The sequence below is a fragment of the Apodemus sylvaticus genome, chromosome 22 (assembly GCF_947179515.1).
Source record: "Apodemus sylvaticus chromosome 22, mApoSyl1.1, whole genome shotgun sequence".
In the NCBI taxonomy this organism is placed as follows: domain Eukaryota; kingdom Metazoa; phylum Chordata; class Mammalia; order Rodentia; family Muridae; genus Apodemus; species Apodemus sylvaticus.
The window spans coordinates 21,519,681-21,533,245 of record NC_067493.1 but is presented as its reverse complement, the minus strand read 5'-3'; the positions used below and the strand labels follow the sequence as shown (position 1 = coordinate 21,533,245).

Genomic DNA, 13,565 nt, shown 5'->3' with positions numbered 1-13,565 from the left:
AAAAAAAAAAAAATTTTTTTTTTCTAGGTGATCCTGGATTGTTAAGATAGATTTAAAACTAACCATCAACTTTCCTAAAAGAACATATTCTCCAATTGCCTTCTAAATATTTTTGTTTGGGAGCAGTGAGATGCCTCAGCGGGTCAAGGTGCATGCCCCTAAGCCGGATGATCTGAATTCCTTTTGGGACCTAGTTGGTGGAAGGAGAGAACTGACTCCATAGGTTGTCCTCTAACATACACCACACAAATACATATAAAAACGTTAAAATATTTATGTTTATACACATAGACTAATCCATATCTTAGCCTAGGGCAGAAAAACTCCTTTTTGTAGAGATTCATTTAAAAAAAAATAAAAGGTATGGAAGTGCATAGAGTCTGGAGATGGGAGCCTGGACAGACCATAGAGAAATACCTCCTTCTCGGACCTCCGAGCATCCTAGAGAGGAACCGGACGCTGGCCCTTTCCGTAGGGCACCTGCCTGACAGCATCCGCCACCCACTTCCGGTCCGCGCAGGCCGGGGCAGGTGCTGAGCGCGCAGTCAAGGCCGCGGGCGGGTCGTGTCGGGGCGGGGCTGAACGGAGCAAGCTGCATCTAGGCGGGGCAGCAGCGGTCCAGGGGTCGTAATCTCCACGCACAGCCGTGATCTCAGGTAAGATCCATGCGGGTCGCGGTCGGGCCAGGCTGGGGGCCTAATGTGGGGTGTCCGGGAACCGCAGGAAGACCTTGACCCTGGGACTCGGAAAAGGGACGCCGAGCGTTTCTAGACGCAGATGCAAGACAGCTATTGGAAGAATAGCCACGCGGCACCTTCTGTTTGCCAGAGGCCTCAAAGGTCCACGAGGGCCTCTTGCCCCAGGGCACCAGCAGACCGAGCTAGGCAATAGCTGGGACGTTCGAGAGAGCTCTGCAGCAGAAAGATGGGTGTTATAGATGGAAAAACGAAGAGCTAGTTTAACAGACGGATAGAGAAATGCATCCAATAGAATATGTAACATAAGGTCGTGGCCTGTCGCACGCTAGTTGCGCTAATGAGCAGAGGCCTTAGTGCTTTGGGCTTGGGGCCTGTTTTGCCTGCAAGCCTGCCTGCCTGCTTGCCCCGGAAGTAAACAAGACTCATTTTACGGTCTGCATTGCAGCTTCTTTTTCCTCGAGGGTAATGTTTGCTTCCCACCTGTCATTCTTTCCTCCTTTTCTCCTCCCTCCATCTCTTCTGTCTCCCTCTCTTCCAGTTTCGTCGTGTCCAGGTTGGCTTGGATCTCGCCATCCTCCTGCCTTGGCCTCTCAGGTTCAGGGATTACAGGCCACTAACGAGACAGGTTTTCACTATGTATCTCTGACTGTCTTGGAACTCACTATGTAGAGCAGGTTGGCCTACCCAGAGATCCGCCTGCCTCTTATTCCCAATGCAGAAATTAAAGGTGTGCACTAGTACACCCAACTTGTTCTCTTCCCTTTTTTTGGATATATTTTTGTTTTTATGTGATGGGTTGTTTTTTTCCCCCACTGCGTATATGGCTATGGCCACATGCCTGGTGCCCACAGAGAAGATGCCACAGATTTATTGGAACTGAAGTTAGAGACAGTTGTGAGCCACCGTGTATGTGCTGGGAAGTGAATCTGGCTCTTCTACAAGAGCAGCCAATGCTCTTAGTCGCTGAGCTGTCTCTAGCCTCACCTTTCCTTTTAGACCTCCCATGTTTTGGGAGGGGGACAGCTATAGCTGCCTTCATATTCTCTCTGTCTCTTCTTTTACTCATCTCTGACATTTTGTATAGGCATGCAATGTCTTGAGTATATCTAACTCCCCTCTCATACCTCTCCCAGGGACATCCAAACAACTCCTCCCACTTTCACAACCTCTTCTTTTTTCTTGGCACGAGGACTGGTTTATTTGGCTTGATCCTATGCGGGTCCTCTGTAGATGACCATGGCCACAGTAAGTTGACACGTGCAGTGGCCACACCATATCCAGCCTTTCGCAGTACTCCTCCCCTTCTTCTGACTCTTAGGTTCTTTCTATCCCCCCTTCCACTGTGTTGTTCACGGAGGCTTGGCTGTGTGTGGGGCGTTGATATAGCTGTCCCGTTTAGGGCCCGAGCAGTCAACAGTCCCTCGTTCTTAGTGCCTTGACCAGGTGCGAGTCTCTGCATTGGCTGGAAGTAGAGGCTTCCCTGGCCGAGGCTGAGAGCAGCACCAGTTTATAGGTATAGGTATAAATATTTAGAAGGTCGTTTGACACCATGTCTGCTTTAGAAATACCACAGTAGTAGGTTCTCCCTTAGGCTCATCATCTCCCTGGCTGTGGGCTTTTGAGGAAGTTTCCAGTACCAGGCATAAATTCCCTCCTGTGGAGCAGGCCGCAAGTCTAGGCGGGAAGCGGTTGGTTACTTCCATGCATACCCTTCATGCCACAGCTACACCAGTGGGCGTGTCTTGTCCGTCAGGTCATTCATTACTGTACCACACAAGCTTCACTGCTGGGAAATACCAGCAATGGCTTTTTTCCTCCAGTGGCCTGTATGGCACCTTCCAGCGCTATGAAAACCAGCTAACGAGGAGGAAATTTCCAGGTCAATTCCAGCTTGATTTTTCTGTGTCCAAAGGTATTGTGTCTTCAGCAGGGTTTTACTGTCTAGTTATGATGGACGATCAAGAGCAGTGCAGTAACCTGTACGTATGGCATAGTATTTAGACTGAGTACAGTATCGTAGCTAAGCCACTAGTGCATTTGTTGGTTTTAACCTTAAAAATCTGTCTTGATTTTATCTGTTGTTCTACTGTCATTATCGTGACTGGCGTAAGCCCGAGTCAGTTGCTAGGATTTTCACGATGGCTGTCAGAATTCTGAGATAGACCCAGAAGTGGATGGGCTGACCGGTCACTCTGGGTCGCTCTGTGCCTCTCTGTTCTCAGGTGGGTCACCCCTGTCGTCACCCTCAGTCTTGCTGGAGCTTGAAGATGCTGAAAGAGCGTCTGGAGATGGCGGAAGATCCTCAACAGCAGATGGGTGCTCCGGTGGTCAAACTGGAGAAGGAGCTGCCATGGGGCCGGGGAGGGGAGGACTCTAGTCCGGAGGCATTCCGCCTGAGGTTTCGGCAGTTCCGCTACCAAGAGGCCGCTGGTCCCCAGGAAGCCCTCAGGGAGCTCCAAGAGCTCTGTCGGCGGTGGCTGAGGCCGGAGCTGCACACCAAAGAACAGATCCTGGAGCTGCTGGTGCTGGAGCAGTTCCTCACCATCCTGCCCCGGGAGTTCTACACCTGGATCCGGGAACACAGCCCAGACAGCGGCAAGGCTCTGGTGGCCATGGTGGAGGAGCTGATGGGGAGCTCGGAGGCCAAGGCGGTGGGTGAGAAGAGGGTGTCCAGGCCTTTCTTCGTTGGTGTGGGAGACAGAGATGAAGAGGCTAAGAAGGTGGTGGGAATAGATGAGACGTGGGGTCTACTCCATTGTCCCCTGCCCCAGAGGGCTTTTCCTGGAGAGTAGCTGCATTTTAGCAACAAGATTCAGGGGTTGAGATGATGGCTCAGTGGGTAAGTACTTGCTGGGCAAGCATGAGGTCTTGAGATTAGATCTCCGGGACCTATAGAACAGGCACATAAGATAACGTGCATGTGTGATGCCTGGAGGCAGAGAAAGGAGAGCCCCGGAAACTTGCCGGCCAGGGAGCCAGGCATACTCCACAGTGATCAGCAAGAATGTGTACTGTAAGGACAGCCAACACTGGAAGTTGTCCACTGATGCCACACGTGTCTGTACTCACATGCATACACACGCACGTGCGTGAATACACACTCTCCCACACACATCATATACACATTTAAAATATTAAACAAAAGAAAGCCATCTCCAGGAAAGATGTCCATGGGCAGAAAAGCCTGATACTGTGGTCTGGGAGTCAGGGACCCCTGGTGAGTTGTAAATCCAATGAAAGCAGTCGTTCGTGATGGTTTTCCAGGTCTACTGTAAGCTCTGCAGGCCCGAGGGGAAGAGGCAACTGGGATTCAGGCACAACCCCAGTGTGTCACTTGGGGATTCCTTGCTTACCCTTAGGGACCTCCACTTAGGCACAGTCAGTTTGTGGCTTCAGTTGTTGCAGAAAGGAGTTGAGGAGCAGAGTGGACTGTATTAAAGACATTTCTTTTTTTTAGGGCTGGGGAGCCAGTTGTGTGGATGAGGAGGATGAGAACAACTGGAGTTTGGTTTCCCAGCCCCCGTGTAAACACTGGGTGGGTGGGTTCGAGGTCTACCTATATATAATCCCAGCCCTCAGGAGGTGTGTTGGCCTCCACAGAGTAGGCTAGCTAGACGGCCAGCTGAAGTCAGCAAGCAAGAAATGACGTCACAGGCCTTGACTGTGCAGATTGTCACAGGGTGCAGATTGATAGGGAAAGACTCTGAGTTCACCCATTGTGCATTCATGTGTACCCACACAGGAGTGAACATGCGTGCAGCATGCATAGGTAGCACACGTACACATACAAAAAAAGACTTCTTGATTGTTTTTTCAAAGCTAAACAGTGACAGCACATGCCTTTAATCTTAGCACTCAGGAGGCAAAGGCAGACTGGTCTCTGAGTTAGAGGCCAGCCTGGTCGACAGTTCTGGGACAGCCAAGGCTATACAGAGAAATATTGTCTCTAACAAACAAAAAATTCTTTTTAATATTTTAAAAACTTTTATGTTTTGCCTGCATGTACGTCTGTGCAGCATGTGTATACAGTGTCTCTGGAGTCCAGATCCCCTGAAACTGGAGTAATAGTGAGTTATGATCTGCCATGCAGGTTCTGGGAATTGAACCAGGTCCTCTGAAAGAGCAGCCAGTGCTCTTAATCACTGAGCTGCCTTTCTAGCCCTTAAATACCTTTTGTTTGTTTGTTTGTTGTTCTTTTGAGATAGGGTTTCTTTGTGTAGCTGGGGCTGTTTTGGAACTCACTCTGTAGACCAGGCTAGCCTCAAACTCACAGAGTCCTACCTGAGTCCTTCTGTGTGCTGGAATTAAAGGCATGGGTTACCACCGCCTGGCTTAAGTAAGTATCTAAGGCCAGGAGTTAATAGAGAGAGAGATGCTCACATATTGGCTCACAGTTTGTTGGGGAAGTGTGTTGTCAGGGCTGAGACAGTTGGCCGCACCACATCCACTGTCAATAAGCAGTGATGAAAGCTGCTAGTCCGCTCACTTTCCCCTTTTTGCTTTAAAGATTATAACATTTTTATTTTTATTTTGTGTATTTGTGTGTGTCTGCCTGTCAGTATATGCAAATATATTTGGTTATCCACAGAGGCCAGAAGAGGACATTGGATCCCCTGGAGCTAGCGCTATATATGGGTGGTTGTGAGCCAGACTTAGGGCTTCTGCAGGAGTAGTGTGCGCTCTTAGCTGCTGAGCCCTCTCTAGTCCCTCACTTTCTTATTCAGTGAGGGACCTCAGCCTGTGGACAGTGCTTTCTACATTCAAGGCGGGTCTTCCCACCTCAGTTAACCAAGTCTAGACACAGATTTGTTAGAGGTTTGTTTCATTGGTGATTCTCGATCTTGTCAAGTTGATTATCAGTATTAAAAACAGAGCAGGGAAGAGAGTGAACAGGGCCCCTTTTCTATGAGACTGGCTGCAAAATCCCACTTTCTGTGGAACAGCTGTTTTTCATTAGTTAGTTCATCATTTTGGGGTTTGTGGCTTTTATTTTGGGTTTCTAAAACAAATTTGTGAAGTTGTTTTCCCACTGTGAGTCTTGCTTCCAGAGTTCTCAACAGGACTCTGGGATACTGTTCACTGGGCTTGGAGTTGCTGAGGCAGGTAGAAGGACGGTTGTCCCATGGCATGGACTGGTACAAAACAGGGCCTTGTAAAGGGAGAGCTTAGCAGGCTGGAGAGATGGCTCAGTGGTTAAGAGCATGGATTCCTCTTCCAGAGGTCCTGAGTTCAATTCCTAGCAACCACATGGTGGCTCACAGTCATCTTCTGTAATAGGATCTGATGCCCTCTTCTGGTGTGTCTGAAGACAGCTACAGTGTACTCATATGAATAAAGCAAATAACTCTTTGTTTTTGTTTTTGTTTTTGTTTTTGAAGACAGGGTTTCTCTGTGTAGCCCTGACTGTCCTGGAACTCACTCTGTAGACCAGTTTTGCCTCGAACTCAGAAATCTGCCTGCCTCTGCCTCCCAAGTGCTGGGATTAAAGGCGTGTGCCACCACACCTGACTCAAATAACTCTTAAAAACAACAAAAACGGGAGAGCTTAGATTTCTTCCTGAGGAAGAGTTCAGCAGCTTTTCCTTCTTCCATCCTCCCTTTCTCCCTGTCTTCCTTTCTGTTGTTTGCTATCTGGTTTTTTGGAAACAGGGTCTACTGTTGTAGTTCTGGTTGGTCCTCAGCTCACTAATTAGACCAGGCTGGTTTTGAACTCTGAAAGATCCTCCTGCCTCTACTGAGTGCTAGGATTCCAGGCTTGGACCACTACCCTGGGTTTATGTGGCACTGGGATGGAACCCAGTGCTCCAGGCCTTCACGCACACCAGCCAAGCACTGTACCCACTGAGTCCCACCCCAGCCCTGCTTTCTTTTTGGTTTTAATTCAGCTCTCTTTTTAACAGCCTCCAGCAGGTCTCGTTCTAATTGGTATGGGGATTCTTCTTAGGTTCCTTGCCATGCCCAGGGAGAACAGCTGGTCACAGCCCTTGGTGGAGGATCTTGGCAATCAGGCATCCACTTGGGGCCAGTAGAAGTCAAGCCTGAATGGGGGATACCCCAGGGGGAAGGAGTTCAGAGCCTAGGCCCAAGCACTGCAGAACAGCTGAGCCAGGGCCCTGGAGATGGGTCACAGGCCTTCCAGGAGCAAGGTAAGACTCAGATAATGAGGATGTGGGACCCTTCCAGCCACCGTTCCTTCAGAAACTTGGCACTGCGCTAAGTAGTTATGTGCAAGGTATAATTCTGAGTTTTACGGGCTACCTCCCCTGCCCCAGTAGAAAGCAAATGCAGTATTTTTTTACACCTTGACCAATTTTCTGGGCTATGTCTAGAACCATGTTCTATCATTTCTTCTCCCTTCTCACATCCTTCTAGAACCCCTAGGCCCTATGCTGGTGATATGGGAGACTTATCTATTAAGTAGGGAAGCAGACCACACCCGCCTGAGAGAGAGCTATCCTCATGAGGGACTCAGGAGTGTGCCTAACTCTGAGGGAACAGGATGGGACAGTCTCTTGCCAAAACAGGCAGAACTCCTAGCTGGGGGTCATTGTGGTACTGATGTAATTCTGTGTGGTCTGTGGGTTCTGAGGTTGTATGTGTCAGGGAGGGGTGCCTTTGAGCTGGCAGACAACAGTCCTGACCCCTCTGGGTTTTGTTTCCGCCCAGCATTGCCCATTCTTCACGTGGGTCCAGGGCTTCCCTCTGTGAGTGCCAGAGACCAAGAGATCGCTGCTGGGTTCCTTGCAGCCACGTCCCAGGTGAGCTGATAAACCTGTTTGGAGATTTTATTTATTTACGTTGTATATGTGTGGGAGTCAGGGCAGCTTTGTGTGGTTGTTTCTCTGCTTCTACCTTTATGTGTGTTCTGGGGAACAGAGCCTGGGCCGTCAGGCTTCACCTACTGAACATGTTTTTTTTAAACAGCCTCAAGGTGGGGCTTGAGGGGATACACAGAGGTGGCTCAAGCTTGAAGGATGACATTTGGATGCTGAGGTGGTCTGCGCATGTCTGTCAGCCTGCGTTAAAGCTGTTGGGAGATTGCAGTTCTGTTTTCCCGCTCACCCAGGGTCCAGTTCCTTCCGTCTTTGTTCTGCCTGAGCTTCTCTTTGATGCTACTGGTAGACTATCTCACCTTGTTTTAAAAATGTATTTAGTGTATATACGGTGAGGGGTATACCACATTGCTCTCGCAGAGTTCAGAGGACAGCTTGCTGGAGTTAGGTCTCTCCTTATACCATTTTCTTTTCTAGGGGTTGCACTGAGGTCATCTGGGTTAGTAGCAAGTATTGTAGTTTAGTACTTTTACCCGCTGAGCCATTTCACCAGTCCTAAGATTCTTACTTTTTTCTTTTAATTTCTTTTTATTTTTTATGTGTATGAATGTTTTGTCTGTCTGTCTGTCTGTCTGTCTGTCTGTATGTATGTGTATCACATGTTTGCCTGGTGCACTTAGTGTCCAGAGGAGGGCATTGGATCCCCTGGCACTGGAGTTATAGGCAGTTATTAGCTGCTCTGTGTGTGTGTGTGTGTGTGTGTGTGTGATGGGGACTGAACATGGGTCCTCTTCAGGAGTGGTAAGTGTTCTCAGTGGCTGAGCCATCTCTGTAGCTCCAGGGCTCTTTCTTTATAGCAGTCTCCTGTTGTTTCAGGGTCTGGGGCCATTTAAAGACATGACTTTGGGTTTCCCTGAGGAGGAATGGAGGCATGTGGCCCCGGCTCAGATCGACTGCTTTGGGGAATACGTGGACTCTCAGGACTGTGGGGTCCTTCCAGGTAAGACTGCTGGCCAAAGTGAGGAATAGGAGTTTGGGAACTGCAGCTTAAGAGTCTCGCCCTAGCCATGGTGCTGCTGACAGAACAGGTGGTACATACCTGGGCTGATGACAGGAAGTAGGCTGGAGCAAGCAAAGATAAGACAGTGACTGGCTGTGACAAGGCAGGTGGTTGAGGCCAATACACCAACTGTGTGCCGTGACTGAGGGGCATGGAGGGCTGCAGAGAAGGGGAAGGGGCAGAGGAGGAGTGTGGATCTGCTCACCCCTGCATGCAGGCCCAAGTAGCAGCTTTGGTTTGGGATGGGTGGGGGTGGAGGGTATGCTGGATGGGAGAATTCAGTGTCCCTGCACGTGTGTGGACAGCTGTAGATAGAGTGAGTGAGGACTGACTGATGACAGTGTAAAAGAGGCCAGGGGAAGAGAGTCAGCAGGGGGTGCTCTTCATAGAAATCACCAAGTCACATTTGTGCATGTGTGCTGTATATGCACACATACACACACATATATATGGAGGCTCATATCTATGCTCATGCCCCGAGGAAAGAGGAGGGAATCAGGTTTCTCCCTTTCTCACTTGGCCTTATTCCTTTGAGGCAGGGTCTCTCCAATAGTCCTAGTGATCTGTCGCTGCCACTCACAGTGCTGCTGTTACAGTCATGCGTGAGACCACACTGGGCTTGTGCTATGCATGCCGGGATCTGAACTCAGGTCTGCTGGTTACACAAGTGCTCTTAACTGCTGAGCCATCTCTCCAGCCCCACTGAGTTAGGTTTTGAAGGAAGTAAAAGTCTGAATTAGCAGAACATTTAGTGGGAGGGTATTAAAATCTGTCACGCAATTCAGCATCAGGACAGGGAGGTGGTGAGAGTAAAGAAAGGTCAGAGTTCAGGGCTCATGGAAGTGAGAGGTGTTGAGGTTGTTAACCAAAGGAAAAGAGGGGCCATTGATGGGACATACTAAGGAGCTGGGTGATTACACAGTCCTCGTTCAGGACTGTGAGTCTGAGGCCAGCCTGACTTAGAGTGAGACTTGACCCCAAAAAGCCAAACCACTGCCCCCGCCAGCAAGATAAAGGCATGCATTGGGAGGCAGAGCCAGGGGCACCATGTTCTTTCGGGGGTCACTGATGGAAAGAGAGGAGCTGGTTTTCAGACATGCTTTGCCAGCAGGACCACAGTGTCACAGTGGAGAGTAAGCCTTCGGGTCTAAGGTGTGTGTGTGTGTGTGGGGGGGGGCAGCGTTAACAGATAGATAGGACCGCAGATAGCATGACATAGCCTGAATATTAGTGAAGTGTAGATCGTAGCATAACCATAGGCAGCCATGAGGGGCCTGAGAGGAGAGATGGCAGCCTGTAGGTCTTTCAGTTCCATTCAGATCCCCAGAAAGAAGTGACTTTCTGTTTTTTGAAGGTTTGGGGGATGGTGGTGGTAAGTCTATACTGTGTCTCTTACACTAGCCCGCATGGCCCCTGGCATGCAGGAGAGAGTTGGGGGCCACAAGGTCAGACACTGCTTTAGAGTAGTGGTCCTCAACTTGTTGGTTTGACCCTTTTGAAGTCACATATCAGATATTTACATTACAATGTATAACAGTAGCAAAATTACAGTTATGAAGTAGCAATGAAATAAGTTTATGGCTAGGGGTCACCACACATTAGGACCCGGATTAAAGGGGCACAGCATTAGGAAGGTTGAGAGCCACGGTCCGAGAGCTGGCAGAGGAACAGGTACAGAGAGCCGGGGTGGTGCCTGGTTTCTGGGCATGGAGAGCAGCAGTTGGAGGTGTGACGGAACATCACCACATGTTGACATCCTTTGTTGCACAGGTGCTGGGAGCAAGGAGAAGGAGGCTAAGCCCCAGCAGGAAGACCTGAAGAGAGCGTTTGTTGGGCTGACTTCCGATGGCTTTGGAGAAGCCGCCATCCAGGTTCCTGGGCCAGGGGGCACCTGTGAACAGGAGCCTGGGAGCTCTGGGACCAGCCTGCCTGGGCTTCCTGCTCCTCAGCATGGGGTACCCCTGCCTGATGCCCTCAATGCCCACAATTCTTTCTGGAAGCCTTTCCAGTGCCCTGAGTGTGGAAAAGGCTTTAGTCGGAGCTCCAACCTCGTCAGGCACCAGCGGACCCACGAAGAAGAGAAATCCTTCGGCTGTGTGGAGTGCGGGAAGGGTTTCACCCTGAGGGAGTACCTCACCAAGCACCAGAGGACCCACCTGGGCAAGAGGCCCTATGTGTGTGGCGAGTGCTGGAAGACCTTCAGTCAGAGGCATCACCTGGAGGTGCACCAGCGCAGCCACACCGGGGAGAAGCCCTACAAGTGTGCAGACTGCTGGAAGGGCTTCAGCCGGAGGCAGCATCTGCTGGTGCATCGCAGGACGCACACGGGGGAGAAGCCTTACACCTGCGAGTGTGGCAAGAGCTTCAGCCGGAATGCCAACCTGGCCGTGCACCGGCGTGCGCACACCGGGGAGAAGCCCTATGGCTGCCAGGTGTGTGGCAAGCGCTTCAGCAAGGGGGAACGGCTGGTGCGACACCAGAGGATCCACACAGGCGAGAAGCCCTACCACTGCCCAGCCTGCGGCCGCAGCTTCAACCAGAGGTCCATCCTCAACCGTCATCAGAAGACCCAGCATCGCCAGGAGCCCCCGGTGCAGTGAGCCTACCCAGGGAGCAGCTCTGCCGTAGGAGCGACTTGTGTTGCACCGAGTGGTCTGGGCAGTGCCCAGTGAGGGACAGCAGAATGTGCTCAAGTAGGAGGAGGGCAGAGCCTGGCATATGGGAAGCTTGCAGAAGGCCCACAGTTTCCCTCACCTATTACAGGGAAACTATCACGAGCTTCAGGCTTTCTTATCCTTCCACAGTGGGGATGGGAACCCACCTCCTGAACAAGTTTGGAGGAAAGGGCAGAATTTTATTGCAAATAGGCAGCTTGAAGCTCATATTCCCTCTCTCTCTCTTTCTCTCTGTCTCTCTGTCTCTCTCTCTCTCCCTCTCTCCCTTTCTCCCTCTCTCCCTCTCCTCCCCTCTTCCCTCCCCCCTCTCTGCCCCTTTCCCCCTCTCTCCATCTCTCCTTTGTTTTGAGATAAGGTCTCATATCATCTAAGCTGGTCTCAGACTCCTTGTGTAGCTGAGGATGATCTTGAGCCCCTCCTGTCTCCAGGGCTGTGATTGCAGGAATGTGCCACCATGCCTGGTTTATGTTGTATTGGAGATGACACCCAGGGTTTGTGCATGCTGGGTGGGGCACTCGACTGACTGAGGCATGTGCCCAGCCTTGAAGCTCTCATTGTCAGACAGCTCTGTCTTGCCTTCGAGATCATTAGTCCAGGCCTGCCCTCCCTCCAGCTGTCTTTCATTTACAAATATTTATTAAACATCTACTGTGCTCCTGGCTCTCGGAAGGCTGTGGGGGTGGAAGCAATGATACTGTGGAGTGTGTGAGCACAGCTGGAGCTTGTAAGTATCCCAAAGCACGTGTTGTTGCCAAGGCCACGTCAGAACTTCTGCACTCTCCTGTGCCAGCCTGTCCCTCTGTGGGCCCTCACATACTCCACCTCAGGTGGGGACTTCTCTCGTGCAGCCTTGTTTATATCTCTTTCTTGGCAGCCTTATTGTCATGGACTGGAACATTCTACTCTCATCTGTAAAGTCTTCCCATCTCATTATTCCTTGCACTAACCACAGCCACTAGGAAATTAATATTTTGCTACTGATCACTGAATAAACATGAAAATATTTTAAGACAATTAGTAACTTTCCTGGAAATTCCTGGTGAATGAATCTGAAAGACAAACTAATATTAATGCCCTATATTTAGTATAGGAATGGAACTTTAGTATATATACTACCTCTGAGAGAAAGAGAGTGAGGTTGTGTGTGGGTGGGCACAAGGTATTGAACTCATACTTAGCTTAACTCATACTAGGCCAGTTATATTCCCAGCTTTATCCCTTCCCCCACAAAAAAGTTTATTTTGAGGCAAGGTCTTGATATTTTTCTCAGGCTGGCCTTGGAGTTGTCTTTTGGCCCACTCAGGCCTTGAACCCTCCTGCTCCATCCTGTGCAGTGGCTGGAGGTCCACACCTGCACCCCCAGGCCTGGCTAACCCTTATTCTCATCTCATTCATTTCGTGTTCATTGAGGTCCTACAGTATGCTATGAGCTCTGTAAGCTTAGGCAGATGAATCAGTGAATCAAACAGAGACTGTCCCCTGAGCTTAGGGCTGGGAAGACAGCTCAGTGCTTAAGAGAGTTGCTGTTCTTGAAGCGAGGGCCCAGGTTTGATTATGGCATCTCACACCAGGTTGTAACTGCATCTTCAGGGGATCCGACATACTCTTCGAGGCTTCTCTCTTCTAGCCTCTTTGGTCACCTTCACTTGCACATACACAGACCTCTCATAAATATGAACATGAATTAAAAAGTGTTACAGGCTAGAGAGATGGTTCAGCCATTAAGACTGGGCTTTGCTCTTGCAGAAGACCTGAGTCTGATTCCCTGTTCCCACACTGAGTGGCTCAAAACTTCTGTAACTCCAGCCCCAGGGATCAGACACGCTCTTCTGCCTCTGCACACAAATGCATACCCACAGAGAGACACATGTATACGTAAATAACATTTTAAATCCCTGAGCTTGTAGGATTCCTATCTTAGTGAATGAACTTGATCTTCAGATTCCTCTGAGTCTGAGGGGGTTTTTGTTTGTTGTATTTTAAGACAGGTTCTTACTACATAGACCAGGCTAGCCTCTAACTCAGAGATCTACCTACCTTTGCTCCCCAAGTGCTGGAATTAAGGGTGGGGTTTAAGCCCTGTCAGCTTCTTGCCCTGAGTTATATTTACCACCCATCTTTGATACCGAATAGTCCTCCTCTGATCATTTGGACTCCTGTCATCTGAGACATTCAGGGACCTGAATACCAACCATTCTAGTTTCATTTCTGTTGCTGTGCTCAAATGACTTGACAAAAAAACCCCAAAACAACCTTAAGGGGGAAAAGGATTTATATCAGCTCATAGCTCCAGGTCATAGTCAGTTACCGTGGGGCAGTCACAGGAGGAGCTGGTCACACCACACAGTTTGGGTCCTAG

At 49.8% G+C, this 13,565-nt stretch overlaps 1 protein-coding gene across 2 annotated transcripts; it reads left to right on the top strand.

Annotated features, from left to right (window-relative positions):
- The first annotated feature begins 510 nt into the window (after positions 1-510).
- On the top strand, positions 511-12,220 carry Zscan25 (zinc finger and SCAN domain containing 25). Of its 2 annotated transcripts, XM_052168113.1 has the most exons (6): positions 511-656; positions 2,921-3,349; positions 6,643-6,844; positions 7,365-7,456; positions 8,348-8,471; positions 10,302-12,220. In XM_052168113.1, the coding sequence occupies exons 2-6, from the start codon at positions 2,966-2,968 to the stop codon at positions 11,129-11,131; spliced, it is 1,632 nt and encodes a 543-aa protein (XP_052024073.1). In that variant the 5' UTR covers positions 511-656; positions 2,921-2,965; the 3' UTR covers positions 11,132-12,220. The 2 variants fall into 2 exon arrangements, with proteins under 2 accessions (XP_052024073.1, XP_052024074.1); XM_052168114.1 differs by lacking the exon at positions 6,643-6,844 and having other exon boundaries at positions 2,921-3,353.
- The last annotated feature ends 1,345 nt before the right edge of the window (positions 12,221-13,565 follow it).